This window comes from Aspergillus oryzae, chromosome 5 (genome assembly GCF_000184455.2).
Source record: "Aspergillus oryzae RIB40 DNA, chromosome 5".
In the NCBI taxonomy this organism is placed as follows: domain Eukaryota; kingdom Fungi; phylum Ascomycota; class Eurotiomycetes; order Eurotiales; family Aspergillaceae; genus Aspergillus; species Aspergillus oryzae.
In genome coordinates, this window is record NC_036439.1 from 3,626,455 (window position 1) to 3,641,198 (window position 14,744).

At 48.7% G+C, this 14,744-nt stretch overlaps 6 protein-coding genes across 6 annotated transcripts; 2 read left to right on the plus strand and 4 right to left on the minus strand.

Moving 5' to 3' along the window:
• Positions 1 to 424: 424 nt before the first annotated feature.
• On the plus strand, positions 425 to 979 carry AO090120000351 (SRP9/SRP21 family protein; the record flags this gene model as incomplete). Its single annotated transcript, XM_001824021.1, has 2 exons — positions 425 to 496; positions 602 to 979. The coding sequence occupies 2 exons, from the start codon at positions 425 to 427 to the stop codon at positions 977 to 979; spliced, it is 450 nt and encodes a 149-aa protein (XP_001824073.1).
• A 708-nt stretch (positions 980 to 1,687) lies between these two features.
• AO090120000352 (ribonucleotide-diphosphate reductase subunit RNR2) lies at positions 1,688 to 3,141 on the minus strand (the record flags this gene model as incomplete). Its single annotated transcript, XM_001824022.3, has 4 exons — positions 1,688 to 2,292; positions 2,345 to 2,678; positions 2,786 to 3,034; positions 3,112 to 3,141. The coding sequence occupies 4 exons, from the start codon at positions 3,139 to 3,141 to the stop codon at positions 1,688 to 1,690; spliced, it is 1,218 nt and encodes a 405-aa protein (XP_001824074.1).
• Positions 3,142 to 4,792: 1,651 nt separating this feature from the next.
• AO090120000354 (putative mitochondrial oxaloacetate transporter (Oac)) lies at positions 4,793 to 6,033 on the minus strand (the record flags this gene model as incomplete). Its single annotated transcript, XM_001824023.3, has 6 exons — positions 4,793 to 4,885; positions 4,944 to 5,089; positions 5,142 to 5,613; positions 5,674 to 5,803; positions 5,879 to 5,953; positions 6,017 to 6,033. 6 exons carry the CDS (start codon positions 6,031 to 6,033, stop codon positions 4,793 to 4,795), a joined length of 933 nt encoding a protein of 310 aa, XP_001824075.1.
• A 587-nt stretch (positions 6,034 to 6,620) lies between these two features.
• On the plus strand, positions 6,621 to 7,863 carry AO090120000355 (WD-repeat containing protein SWD2; the record flags this gene model as incomplete). Its single annotated transcript, XM_001824024.1, has 3 exons — positions 6,621 to 6,746; positions 6,807 to 7,032; positions 7,085 to 7,863. The coding sequence occupies 3 exons, from the start codon at positions 6,621 to 6,623 to the stop codon at positions 7,861 to 7,863; spliced, it is 1,131 nt and encodes a 376-aa protein (XP_001824076.1).
• A 189-nt stretch (positions 7,864 to 8,052) lies between these two features.
• AO090120000356 (uncharacterized protein) lies at positions 8,053 to 9,645 on the minus strand (the record flags this gene model as incomplete). Its single annotated transcript, XM_001824025.1, has 1 exon — positions 8,053 to 9,645. The coding sequence occupies one exon, from the start codon at positions 9,643 to 9,645 to the stop codon at positions 8,053 to 8,055; it is 1,593 nt and encodes a 530-aa protein (XP_001824077.1).
• Positions 9,646 to 12,123: 2,478 nt separating this feature from the next.
• AO090120000357 (FAD-binding oxidoreductase) lies at positions 12,124 to 14,019 on the minus strand (the record flags this gene model as incomplete). Its single annotated transcript, XM_023237708.1, is given in 7 exon segments — positions 12,124 to 12,289; positions 12,301 to 12,511; positions 12,569 to 12,765; positions 12,818 to 13,148; positions 13,201 to 13,239; positions 13,296 to 13,744; positions 13,808 to 14,019. 7 exon segments carry the CDS (start codon positions 14,017 to 14,019, stop codon positions 12,124 to 12,126), a joined length of 1,605 nt encoding a protein of 534 aa, XP_023092509.1.
• Between the last annotated feature and the right edge of the window lie 725 nt (positions 14,020 to 14,744).

Sequence of the window (14,744 nt, forward strand, 5' to 3'; positions counted from 1 at the left end):
ATACTGCATTGGCGGGTGTTCATAATATTGCATTTACAGGGACGTGATGGAGGTCTGGTATGTATGTCGCAGATATATAGGATGTAGTTAGGATACGAGACCAATGATTAAAATGTACAAGAGGTAGACTTTCTAAAGGATAGAGGAGTAAAGTAGGAGGAAATTCGTAATCGATACACGAAGTACTAGATAATAAATCCGCTGCTCTCCGCCAAGACTCGACTACTACTGACAATTGCAAGCAAACTGTCCGCACTCCACCATTTATCACACCTCCATTCACCATTATACCTCACCAACCAACAAACACAGAAAATATTTAAAACCTCTTCTAGTACTCAAAACACCCTCAATCGATATATCCCCAGAGAAAAAAAACCCAGAAAACCACTGTAACTCCAAACCAACACCACAACCACAAAACATGCCATACCTTCCCACCTCCCAGGCCTACCTGGAACAATCAGCGCTCCTCCTCGAAGCATACCCAAACGACGTACGTCTCACTCACACATCCAATCCCCAATCCCACAATTCCAAGAGCTAAGAAAACTCCCAAACCAAACATACCACCTAACTAACACAATGAATCCTAACACAGACCCGCATAACAACAAAATACAACTTCCCCTCCTCTCAAAAGCCCAAACCAACCGAAGAATCAACAACACCAACGGCCCCAATCGCATCCCTCACACTAAAAACCTACAACCCAACGTCCGGAATCTGCCTCAAATACCGCACGAACAAAGCTGCCGAGGTAGGGCGGTTGATTACATCTCTGGGAAAGCTAGCGGGTGGTGCGAATGTGGCTGCGTTGGGATTGGGGAATGCGGCTGCAGCGCCGGTAGCGCAGGCTGGTGGTGATGTGGAGATGACTGATGCGCCGGAGGAGGGGACGGGTTCTGCGCCTGCGGCGAAGACGGAGGGGAGTAAGGGCGGGAAGGGGAAGAAGAAGGGTGGCAAGGGGAAGAGGTGATTTTTCCTTTTTGTTCTCTTCTAGATTTTTTTGGGTGGTTTGAGGGCCATTGAATGTCGGGCTGCTTATGGATTGTTTTTATACTACCTGCCGTCGGGGTTTTCTATTGGTATCATAAGGCCTGGTATATCGGTTTTTCTTGACTTACAGTGCGCCGGGCTGGCGGAGCCATACTTGACGAACTCCGGGCTTCTGGCAGTATGTCATAGCGCATGGTTGGTGGATCCTTGGATCCTACTATGCAGAGGGATGGGGAGTGAGAGGAAGATCCCTTTATCACCGATAGACGAGTACTAGTACTCGAGAGACTTCATACTCTAATGATATACGTGTTGTACATAGACAATTTACAAGTTGTTACGTGCAGAGGAAATATCACATTCAGACCAAAAGCAATTGCAAGAAACAGTGACTTTTCGATTATATCGTGAAATATCCAATTGAATGTACAGTGATATCCTATTTATTCAAGTACAGTCTACCGCCCATCCATCCCATGGAAAGGGTCGGATGTCGGATGAGACACTGACAATACATTTGAGAAAAGAGTCCCGCCAGTCCAACGCCAAACCCATGCTTATACCTCAAATAGCCTCATAAATCAATAACGCGGAGCCCAGCAATAAAACGACCAAGATAAAAATTAGCTCGTATCTGATGGCAGGTGCCAGCGAGCACACTGCCGGGTATATTCGTGAAGTTGGTGGTTTAGAAGTCCTCGTCGAAGCTGAGGCCGCCAGCGCTGCCGGAGCTCTCCTCCTGCTTGGCTTCCTTCTTGGTGCTGGCCATCACACCAGCTTTCTGGTAATCACCGACACGCTTCTCGAAGAAGTTGGTCTTACCGGCCAGGGAGATGTTGTCCATGAAGTCAAATGGGTTGGTGGCATTGAAGTACTTGTTGTTGCCAAGAGCGACCAGGAGACGGTCGGCGACGAACTCAATGTACTGGCACATCAAGTTGGAGTTCATGCCAAGAAGAGCGCAAGGAAGAGCGTCAGTCAGGAACTCCTTCTCAATGGAGACAGCTTCCACGATAACGTCCTCCACAATCTGAGGGTCGGGGCGGTTGTTCAGGTGCGAGAAGAGCAGGCAAGCAAAGTCAGTGTGGAGACCCTCATCACGAGAGATAAGCTCGTTGGAGAATGTAAGACCGGGCATCAAGCCACGCTTCTTCAGCCAGAAGATAGAGGCGAAGGATCCGGAGAAGAAGATACCCTCAACAGCGGCGAAGGCCACGAGACGCTGACCGAAGGTCGACTCCTGATCCTGGATCCAGCGGATAGCCCAGTCAGCCTTCTTACGAATGCAAGGAACTATTTAGTGTTAGTAACAGTACAGTAACCGTGTTAACTAGGATCAACATACTGGTATCAATGGCGTCAAAAAGGTAGGTGCGCTGCTTGGGCTCCTTGATATAGGTATCAATCAGAAGAGAGTAGGTCTCAGCGTGGATGTTCTCGATCATAATCTGGAAACCGTAGAAGCAACGAGCCTCAGGGATCTGCACCTCTCCGCTGAAACGTTCGAGCAGGTTTTCGTTGACAATGCCGTCGGAGGCAGCAAAGAAGGCAAGTACGCGAGAGATGAAGAAGCGCTCGTCATCATTCAGGCGGTTGTGCCAGTCGTGAAGATCCTTAGAAAGATCAATTTCCTCGGCGGTCCAGAAAGAGGCCTCGGCCTTCTTGTACATTTGCCAGATCTATTAGAGAAGAATGTTAGTATATGGCGTTGATCGGCGGCGGTCAGGACCGATGATGGAAGATTTCCACTTTACGCGTGACGCGTATTAGACGTGCCACTACTCACCTCATGATACTTGATGGGGAACAGAACGAAGCGATGAGGGTTCTCTTGAAGTAGGGGCTCGTTCGCTTCCATTTCCTTGATGCTAGCAATCTTGGAGGAGACTTCGGTAGGCTTTTCAACGGTGGTCTTGGTAGCGGGCACGTCGATGATCTGGAGAGACGAAGGAGCGTTCTCCTTGCCTGCAGCTTCGAAATTGAGCTTCTTGACGGGTGAATCGCTCATCTTGAGGTTCTCGAAAGAGGATGCAGCCTGTCAAACGGTCGTAGTTAGCTTATACTGTCCTACAGACGCGTCAACCCTGGGAGGCGAGACGTGACATCACGCACCTGCTTGGAGGGAGTGACCTGCGCGGACATTATGTAGTAGTGTCTAGACGTCTTCAATTGAATGTATGAGAAAGATTAAAGACACAGACTCAAAACGCTCCAGTGATTTTGGCTGAAGGATTGGGGATGAGGAAAAAAGAGCTTCAGAAGAGGAGGGCACGTCGGCAGAAATACTTGCTTCGGACGAGGGCGTGATCCTTAGCGCGACGGGCTAAGTCACGTCGCACGTGACTTGGCGCGCCTCAGAGCCGATGGCTGGCGGGTATCCGGTGTTATGGGCGACGCGTCTGCACGCTTCATTACATCTTTCGTGCCTTGCTTATCCATCCATTTGGGTCAGACCACTGGATTTTTCTCCCCTCCGATGATTTGGATCTCCACTGTTTAAACCTTTCAGGGTTACATCTCCACATACCTAAGAATTGTTGCCATCTAGAACGCCGAATGTGGTCCTATCGGTGTCCAGTAGTCACCCAACTAGGGGTTTTTATCTTATCTGATGCGATCAATCACCAAGTCGAACTAATACTACTACTACTAGTAGGACTACGTAGTTACCATTAGGTGCCCCGTACAATATTACATCAATTTGCCTTTATAAAGGGGGTTGAAGGTAAATCATATGTAATAGTCATTCTCAATGTTAGGTCGTTGTACTACACACGCTCTTAAACTGTTGTCTCGCGTCAGCTCGTGAGCGTCATAACAATTTTCAATTATCCACAAGCCATCTCACGCTATACTCTATTGAGCAAAGTCTGCAGCTCAGATCTCTTACTGGAAACCGCCTAATTGACCATTGAGGTTGCTCAAACGAATGGAGATCTGCAGGTACAGAATGCCTAAGGCTTGGAAGAGTTGGCACGCGACACGAGTGGACAGTTTCGGCCAGCATCTGCATTGGCACTCCCAGCCCACAGCTTCAGCCTAGTTAGGCATCCGGCGCGGATTTACGGCTTTACAGTCCTGATATGGAGTTCCTTACGGAGTACATCAAGTCTTTCCGGATTAAGAAACTTCTAAGTGTGGGACTATCTGCTTTGTCATGCTTGGGCGTACTTTAGTAATCTTTAATGACGTTCTGATTGTGTTGACACATTAAGACGCGGTAACGCGACTGTGGACTCATTTCTCCCAATTCTCTCTGGCTTCTGTACTATACAGCATAGAGCTTGTACACAGGGCGTAGTCTATACTTTAACTTCTTGTATAAGTTCGGTGTGAAATATTATGTCCAACAATTTTTCCTTCCTTTTCAAAAGTCAATGTTTCTCATAACTAACGTGACATTTAGAACCGCAAGCTCATCATCAGACCCACACGCGTTAATTAACATCGCGTGCCATCAAGCTGCATATCTGCCAGCATACCTTCGACTAGGTGTTCTAGACCTCTTGACACCACCATTCTAATACGAAGATTATGATCAAACCGTGTTCATGGTACAAAGGGTGACATGAGGCAATCCTGATACCCATCTAAAAGTTTTTGGCTCATATATACAGAATCTAAAAGGTAATATGACTTGTAGAACCTGAGTCAACGCCTTCTATATACATACCCTTAGCAGTGAGTCGACACTCGCTGAATGAGGTCTAGTCACCCCAGTTGCTAAAAAAGACTAAACAACCACAACCTTATTATGTGCCCTTACTAATATGTCGTAAGAATCCTAGACATATCACAGTGCTTCCTTCATCGAGTCAGAGAGGAACCGGTCCTCAACCCTGCGCATGAGCTTGTTGGTCTGCTCGGCCAAGCTAAGGGTTAAGATCTATATCGAGTTAGCGAACTGAACCTCGCCATCTAGACCAGTGTTGATTGTTACTTACAGTGTGAGGCAAAATACGGGCCAAATGAGCGAAATAACCCTTGTAAATAGCAAGCAGGCCCTCTTTACGAACGGTCTGGTATAGACAGTCCAATGCGCCCTTGTAGAGGTTACCGGTCTGGTTATACATTCTTGACATGATAGTGTCTGGACAAACATATTAGCAGGAAATCATCGCTGTTAAGAAATCATTACGTACCAGGAGGATGCATGACGCAGCATACAACAAACCCAGAAGCCGTACTACTGGCAAGGTGAAGAGCGGGACCATCTTCCATTCCCAAATGCTTGACCAGGCGACGCTTAGCAAAGAAGTAGGTAGGCAGCTGAACAGAGCTACCGAAACCTGTCCGGACCATGGCTGCATTAACCCCACGGTATAACCCGCCTACTCCCTCAGAAGTGTAGATCTTTCGTAGTCCATCGAACGAATTATGATAGTTGTGTTGCGTACCAACTGGAAGGAACGGCGAGAAAGACTGCAGACGAGTTTTGACAAGGAAGAATGGAGAACCTGCAGCAGCGCCGATGATACCCGAGGCAGCACCAGCAAAGACATTGATACCCAACGACTGGACCTGGGGGTCTTGATAGATCGTTGTTGTGAGAGTCTTGCGCAGGGGTTCGTAGAATCCTAGACGGCAGCCATTGAGCAGCACTTGATAGATGTACTAAGTCAACAGTCAGCTTGTCATTTCTCTCGCCTTCGCAAACCCGGGCGCGACACGTACAGCGGAACCGATGCCTCGGAACAGCCCACGGGGGCCCTCATTCTGTAAGATGACCTTGACGCCGTGGAAAACACCCTTGTATTTTTTGACCGCCTCGGACTTTGCTTGTAGTTCTCCCTGCAATTGTAGTCTATCCGGCCAAACGATATCAGTGTCTAATCTAATACGATCTCGCAAAATCAGGGTTAGAAAGCAAGGCGCATACCGGATTTTGACTGTTTCAAAACTATGGGTCACTGTGACAGCTCCACATGCTGCGATTCCTCCTGCGATGAACGCTCTGGAAAGCGGAGCGTTAGCAGAGGCAGATCCTGGCTTGCTGTGTTATATGAGTACCACGCACCCTGTTGTTGTCGACATGTTCTCTGACGGATAGCCTCCGTAAGCGGAGGAACGCTAAGGGTATTCGCGGGTTGGACGGGGACTTGATGCGGAGTCTAGCTTGGGTCGAGGATGGACAGCCCACACAAGAGATCACAAAGACTTGCGGGGAAAATACAAGTGAAAGATCAGCAGATAGTTTTTTGAAGGTTGAAGAACAGCGAAAGTCAGATAAGGCAGGGAGCCTTGATCTTCCCGTGAGAATTCCATAAAATCTAGTCTAAGCTTTACCGATTGGGATTCCTGGATTGCTGATTGGCTCAATGAGGCAGTTCCTGCCAACGGGGCTCCGACCATCGGGGCTAAACCGACCAGACGGACCAGTAGGCGCCCCGATACTAACCGCGGTCTGGAACAACGTTGTTGCCCTCGGAGTTAAGAACAAACGCGCCAAATTTCCTGGGGCAATCGCGTGCTCCATACAGAAGCTCAAGCTCCGCAGCTCAGGAATAACCTGAAGAAGATCTCAACACTACTGACAGATTGTGTCAGTGACTTGACTGTCAAGGTCAGCTTGGCCCAATTTACAATTGACCAGCTCTCTATCACGCCATACTGTCATAATAATGGCGGAAGCTCAGCAACAACAGCAACCGCCGCCTCCCCCGCCGCCTCAATCACAATCGCAGCAGCAGACCCCATCTCTGTGCCAGAAAGTGTCGGACATCCTTCGTAGCTTTCGCCCCACGAAGGTTGGTATATAGATATCTTTACCGTTTATGCGATTGGTATGATTGACTCCTCAACTATAGGCATTCAAACCATCGAAGCAAGACTCGTCCAACTACGTGACCTCATTGGATTTCGACGACCAAGGCGATTACCTGGTATCCTCAGGGGACGATGAGACCATCCAAATCTTTGACATAAAGGAAGGAAAAACTACAAAGTCTGTTCCTAGTAAGAAGTATGGAGCTCATCTAGCAAGATTCACGCATCACTCTCGTCAGGTCCTCCACGCAAGTACAAAGGTCGATGGTATGTCAAGACATGTGATGACTTTTTTTTTTTCTTTGCTGATGCCGGTCAGACTCGTTGCGATTGCTTGATCTACACAATGAAGGATACGTGCGTTATTTTTCCGGCCATACAGACAAGGTGACATGTCTGGCCGTCTCGCCAGGCAGTGATTCGTTTGTCTCGTGTTCCAAGGATAATACTGTCGCAATATGGGATCTCAGTTCGAGGAATGCGCAGGGCAAATTAAAGCTTGCCACTCCGTACCTTGCTGCATTTGACCCTTCTGCTTCTGTTATCGCCATTGCGTCCCAGTCAACTTCATCGGTTCTACTCTACGACTTCCGGAATTACGACAAGTCTCCTTTTTCTACCTTTGATCTTGCGCCTTACGAAGAAAGATACACGCCTTCTACAAGAGGAAGAGCGTGGACCCGCCTCGAATTCTCCAACGACGGGAAGCACTTGCTGGTCGGAACAGATTACCATGGACATTTTGTCCTCGACGCCTTTGAAGGCACTATGAAGGCGTTCTTGGTTGGCAAGAATGGCTCGCCTGGTAGAGCTGCCCCGGTCTCAACGACGGGTAAGCCTCTTGGCCAGGGAGACGCTTGCTTTACACCGGACGGACGATTTGTTCTTGGAGGCTCTGGTGACCATCCGGATATTCTTGCTTGGGACCTGCAGCAGCAGCCAGACTCCAATAACGTTCTACAGCCAATGTGCAAGTTGCCTCACCGTGGCCGGACTGCTTTAATCGAGTACAATCCGCGGTACAACGTGGTGGCTACTGCTGATAAAGATATCGTCTTCTGGCTGCCAGAAGAGGGTTCTAGAGCCCCTGAGAAGTAATACTAGGCTGCAGTAGGTCTGGAACATCGGACGGAGGTTACTGGATTCAAGAGTTTGACTTTGCGACAGCCTCCGTGCCTGCTCTGCAAGTGGAACGGCAAACTTGCTTGGGGTGGTGTTGATCTGCTGGTCACGACTGATACCGTCCCTATGAAGCCATTCTTCTATATCTTATCTCGGTACGATTCTCTAGCTTTTCCGGCCTTTCTCTTTCCCAATCAAGCTCCTGGCTGTATCGCATACCCAAACCTGCGGCCCCTCCAAGTCTTCGTCACCATTCCTATGCTGTTCAATGATTGTCTCGATCTGTTTAACCACAGTGCGATTGCTCGATATGGTCGTCATTCCGGTCACCCAGCCATAAAAGAACACGCTGTGGTTAATATTAGACAGAACTTCTGCCACTTTCTGAAAGACTGGAGGAAGTTTGCCTTGTTCTATTGCTGAATCGATCAAAGACTTAGCTTTGACTGTCTTAACAGGCATCGTTAATTGTGGTGGTATTTCATAATCAGACAGTTCCTGGAACTCTTGAATGACAGATTTGGTGCCCCGACTCTCGGATGGAGTGTCGCCGAATAATATTTCCGTTCGTCTCTTCTCGGTTTCGGTGCCAATTGTATTCACGATCTCACGCATACGTCTTGTGGCCTCGTCGGTGCACACTAAGTCGTGTCCTTCCATTGCTGGCCACAGCTCTGTGGCCAGCAGTGGCCGCTCACGTTCGAACTCGAGCTGTCGGATGATGGCCCTATGATACTCTGGCGAAGGCTCTATATTCTTAAAGTGCGAGACATCCGATACCAGGGCGAGCAACAATGTACAATCCACGTTCAAAGTGGAAGTGAAGCTCTTGAATGGCGCGGGGAGAAGATGGTGTAGATGCCCTTCAGCAGTTGCACTCGTGGCATCGTCGTCGTTACCACCCACCCTGGAGGACAGTGCACTCTCACCACATTCCACCGTGATATCATAGTTTCGTAAAACCTTCAATAAATCATCAATCTCACGGCTCTCGCCTTCTTCAATCTTTGGTATCACTAGTCTTAGGCGAGGATGCCTATACCTCACCCTGGTGCGATTGGCAGCCTTCCTCATATCACTCGCCAACTTAACCAACTCAATCTCATCCTCATCCTCATCATCCGAACCACCATCATCGTCAAAATTCCGTAAAACAGTCCTCTCCTCCCCCGATTCAGCATCCGAATCCGCCTCCCACCCCTTCTTAGCCATCTCAAACAAAAGCCTCGTCTCCGAGATCGTAGAAACCTTCACCCACTCCAGCCCATCATCCGCCACAATATCCACAAACACACTCTTCCGCTTATCCTTATTCGGCCTCTTCTTTCCCTCATCCTCGACTACCCCATCCCCATCCCAATAAAACCTCTTCCCAAACGCAACCAACCCGGTACAACTCCTCCGAGCGATCTGCCAAACAGTCTCATAAAACGGCAAATTCGTCGACCGCAACGCATGCATCAGTCTCGGCTCAACTTCCTGCTCTTCTTCTTCACCGTCTGCTGCTGCTACTGCTGCATCCGCAAGCGCGCGTATCTGCCCGGACACTTTCTCCAGAGTCCGTAGTTCGGAGACGACATTGGAGCGTAGGGATCGGATCTCGACTAGTTGGGGGTTACGCTGGGTTTTCTCGAGAAGGGCGCGGAAGGCGTCTAGTTCGTTGATGAGATCTCGGCATCTTTCTACGAGGGAGAGGGCGAGGGCTTCGCTTCTTTCGTAGGTTTCGGAAGTCGGGGAGTAACGGTCTTCGTTGGTCATTTTTGGGTTCTTTTTGTCCAATTGGCTTGGTTGGTTGTTGTTTGTTTGTATGTATGCACATACCTTGTGTGACTCTTTTTGGGTGGTCACGTGTGCATTGTTTTTTAGGTTACCCCGCGTGTGGGGGAGATAAACTTAGTAGACATTGATATAGTTCGTAGTATATCATACTCTGGGTTCCTTGGGTAGCTCTATGAACCATGTACTGCAACATTCTATCATTGGAAGAAATAATTTCTATTATATGCCTTATAAAACTATATGTACTGAAAACACCTTAAGAGGAGCTTCGGTCTATCTGTCCAGCTTAATATATAGCCACTGCCCTCCTACAGGAGCCCTGTACAGCCTCCCTGTAAGTCGTGCGAACTTCACTTGTTCCATGCCCACATCCCCTAAGCCCCTTCAAGGGCAGAAATATCTGCGCCAGGCCTCAAGATCAACGAGTCTCCGGCGCCCCCACGGCTGACAAAAATACTCAAAGTAGAAAGGAAGAGTCTGACTGTTGACTGATCGCGACTGTCAAATGCCCAGAAAATAGGTGTTCTTCCCTTATCATCCTTCGTAACTGGACTAGCACCTTTTTTCAATAGGATATCGGCTGCTGCTGTTCGACAATTCTTTGCCGCCCAGGAAAGTGGTGTTCTACCATCCTTATCCTTAGACTCGAGCAGGTTTTGCTGGGAATAGCACCATTTCCTGGTTGAGATATCCCAGTCTCAAGTAGCTGCGTTCGTAGCACCTGGCTTGAAGAGTGATTTTGAGGCAGCAGCGTTAGTCTGTGGCTGTGCCCTTTTTAGCCTTGCCAACACCAGCTGGCAGAAAACGCATCCTCCCCCCTCAAACTGCGTAATCTATCTTCATAAACGCGTTAGAGAAAGACACTACTAGCTTTCAATCATGAATCTTCTGGGGTTTTATATACGCACTTTCAAAGTTCTCGTTGTTCGCTGCTCATTTTTATACACGCATTAGTCATTATTGATCCAAATCCATGCTGTGACGTGAACACGCCTGGATTCATGCATAATTCTTGGGCGTCGCCCACAGAGGCTTGGAGCTCCTCGAAGCAGGACTGGAAGACACAGATTCTCATTGATGCGGATTTCGAGGGATGTGGTTCACGTTGTGTTTTCAAGTTGTAAGAGTTGACAATAAATATTTTGTCGCGTGCCTAGTTGCCCACCCCCACCAGATCCTACATTAGTAGACAAGAGGAACCACGATTCTGCACGATCGAAGATAAGCGATCTGGATTGAGTCTAGTCCAGCCCTTTGGATGGCGTTTTGGCCACTGGTTTACACCGCTCCTCCGCTAAAACAGGAAAGTGATCAGATCGTCCAGTCTGGGTGTGGATACATTGATCCCAGCTGCGTGGGACTCATGAAGACATAACAAAGGCATATCGTTCTGCCTGCGTATCGTTTCTGGGCACAGTGTACGAAGAAATGTGCATCAGTCCCCTTCATATAGAGAGCTGCAAGTGTCAGTCCCGCATAGTGCACTAAGACTAAAGGAACAGCCGTGCCAAGTTTTCGTCTCAGTCTTCGAGGTCCCATCTGTGACGCTCGCTGATTGGCCGGTTCGTATACTATACGATCCGATGTACTTACTTGGTACTATATAAATAATCACCCTGGCAGGTCTTTGTATCATGAGTTTCTTTCTGGATATATACTTTCTTGAAGTTGGTAGTATTATCTCTCTCTCTCTCTCTCTATATTCTAGCCAAAGCACCCCCACATCCCCAAACAACCAACCAGTTTCAACCATATAACATCCAACAATGACCCCATCTTCACGCTCACTCCAGGCGTCAGCCTTCTCATTCGCCATCCTATCCATCGGACATACGGTATGCTAGCTACCTACTTCATAACTACCATAGCAACCAACACACATACAAACCCATTTGCCCTTGACAAGGACACCAGCAGTTAACGTTAGTTGCCTATTTAACTTGGAGGAAAACAATGGACCGCCGAGCCATCCTTCAGGCATATTTCAGGCACGAAACCATCGGCCTGTGGGATTGTTGGTTGGTACCAGGTATGTACTACACAGCAGGATGCCCCAAACCTGGGAATAGATACTGACAATGTATTTTCAGGGGAGCGCCTTTTTTCTCATGACTAGTATGTTGTATCCCGAGATTCTCGTTTAGTTCGCTCTATGCCAAGTACGGATTTAGAGAACTGACTTCAATGATAGGCCTTATTCACTATCAATGGTCACGTAACCCTCGCACCCTTCAAGACCCAACTAACAAGGCTATCGCTATCGTCACTAATGCGCTGCTATGGGTGAGTTCGGTGTGGTATTTCCGTACGGGGATTAAGGAGAATGGCTGGGTGGTGGGCTTGGGGGCCGCGCTGCAGGCTTGGGCGGTTGGGAGGGCTTCTCTTCGGTAACAGGACTGATGCATTGTCGCCATGTCAATCTTTTCTTTTCTTTTTTTTTTTACGTTTGCTTCTTCATTACCAACACTGGTGTCGAGCTTTGCCATGCATTGCCGAATGAATATCTTTACTATAGGGCATCTCTAGTAGGACGCTCTGCGTCAGATACTCATTAACTCGCACGCCTCCAACCCCATACTGGAAAGCAACCACCCCCCATTTTGCAACTTCTGGAATACGCCATCTGGATCATACTTTAGAGCAATTTCTTTTAACCGCTTAGCATTCTCCACCCCATAACTTGCCAGGGGATCCTGGTCGCGCGAAGCATAGTTTGAATAAAGGTAAGGAAGATGCACTCCGGCTTGCTTCGCCTCTGATTCCGCCACATCGACGATCTTGCGCACTGCCTCTCGAACACGCTCCTCGTCTTTCGCATTCTTCCAGTCGGCCCTCACAAGGAACCCTAAAAGGTATCAATTAGGTTCGAGAATGGTGCCCGAAAGCGGGAGGGGAGACGTACACTGTTGTCCAACAGACGACAAGCCTAGGGGACTTTTGAGGGTCGCTTTCATAGCTGAAGAGGACATTGGTTGGATGACGGTTGTCAAGGTAAGACCCTCGACGTCCTTAAGAACATCGACCTGCTCAGCGTGTGTTTTTTCAATAGCCCTGTATACCTCTAGACTAGGGAGGCTGGCCATAGTCCGGAAATCGTGACTGGAAGGGTTAGCGGCACTCTGGGAAAGAGAACGGGCTGTGACCAACATACAGTGCAGGTCCTGCTTCTTGCACTGAATCTACTGCATTCATGAGATCATAGACGGTCCGGATACCTGGGGCCACGAATGTGGCGACGTGGGGTATATTGTAGAAGGGCTGGAAAATAGGGGGATGCTCGACAGGTTCGCCGTAGAAAAAGACGAGTAGGATAACCTCGTGAGTAGCATTATAGATTAGGGAAGACTTATCGTCAGCTTCGATTGCGGCGTGATACTGCATCATGGCTTCGAGGATCTGATCGGTTGCTGTGATTGGGTAGACTCGGACCTCAGACCAGTGCTTGCTTGGGATGGTCATCATATCGAACTTGGTTACGACCCCTAGATCGCAGTCAGAATGCCGAATATACCTAGAGATAGATGCAGGACATACCGAAGTTGGGCCCACCACCTTTCAGAGCCCAGAACAAGTCTGCATTCTCGTGCGCGTTGGCATTGACGATCTGCGAGTTGGCCAGGACGACCTACTATGGTTAGCCGTGACTCGAGTATACCTACTTCGCGAACGGAGGGAATTCACCTCGTAGTTACAGATACCCATTGCACTGACTCCATACTGATGGCTGTGGAAGGAAATTCCCCCTCCGAGTAACAGACCAGACACGCCTACCGTAGTGACCCGACCACCGGTCACAGTCACCCCGTGCGCATCAAGATCACCGTATACATCCAACCACCTTAGGCCTGGCCCGAGACCTACCGTAGATTTATCCTTAGACAGCTCTAATTGCTTAAGAGCGCTTAGCGATATAACCACACCCCCATGGTTGCTAGTAAATCCCGGGTTTTGCAGATGACCTCCGCTCCTGATGGAGAACTTCACATTGAAGAAGCGACACAATGCCAGAGCCGTTGCAACTTGCTGTGCTGACCCAGGACTGACAATGACACAAGGTTGGAGCCAGCAATTGGTCGACCTGATAGGTGTTAGTGATCATTACGACTTTGTGATTCAGAGCATATAGTATATTAGGACATACCATGGGGCTTGGCGCTGTGATTCGTAGCCATTTGACCCTTGGACCACGGAATCCTTGCCGAATAGCAGGGGGAATATTGTGGACACATAGGTGGCCCGTTCTCTATCTTGTTCGATGTCAGAAAGGCTGGAGAATCTTGATAGGAGAGCCTCGGCTTCAGAGATCGTCTCCCGCTCCGGGTTGGGCGAATTTTGAAGAATCTCAGGGTTCATTGTATCTATCGTGTCAGCAACACTCAACAGCGCATTTGGAAGACAAATCAGAATTAAAATGAGGAAAAAGGAAAGGGAGCAAGGATAAGCCAGCAGTAGAGACCGTACAAGATTATGACACGGGCCAGTGGATCCCGGCCCCAAGGCGAACAGGGTGCTATGCGGGCCGGCGCCACGAACTACAGCCATCAGGATCTCATTCCCCGTCAGTTTCTGGCAGCCGTCAAGTCTAGCGTGCGTTGCTACTCCACAATTGAACTATGGTGTAATTTGGGAATGCAGCGCTGCCGAGGCGAAACTTGAAAGGGCTATGCATTATGGGCTCCTCCACATATGCGCTTTTTCTCCCATGTCCTCTGGGAGCCACGCCCAGATGAACTACCAGAGATTTTCAGAATGGGAAGGTCAATTGAAGGGCGAAATGGAGGAGGTTTACCACATATGACAATTGCCGTACGGATCATCGTATTGATTCTGGCAATTGCAACAACGTTAGTGTGTGTGCTACGGGTATGTTTTCGACTACTGTCGCGAGAGTAGCGAGCTGACATATAATAGCTATACTTGCGGAAGTTCGTTATAAAGCGATTCGGACTCGATGACTGGTTGGTGCTGTGTGCTCTTGTGAGTTCGGTCTGGAAATAAACGGCTTATGTGAGACCGCTGATAAGTTAGATCGGAGTGGATTTGTTCTCTGCCCTTGGGTATACCATCACGTACTATGG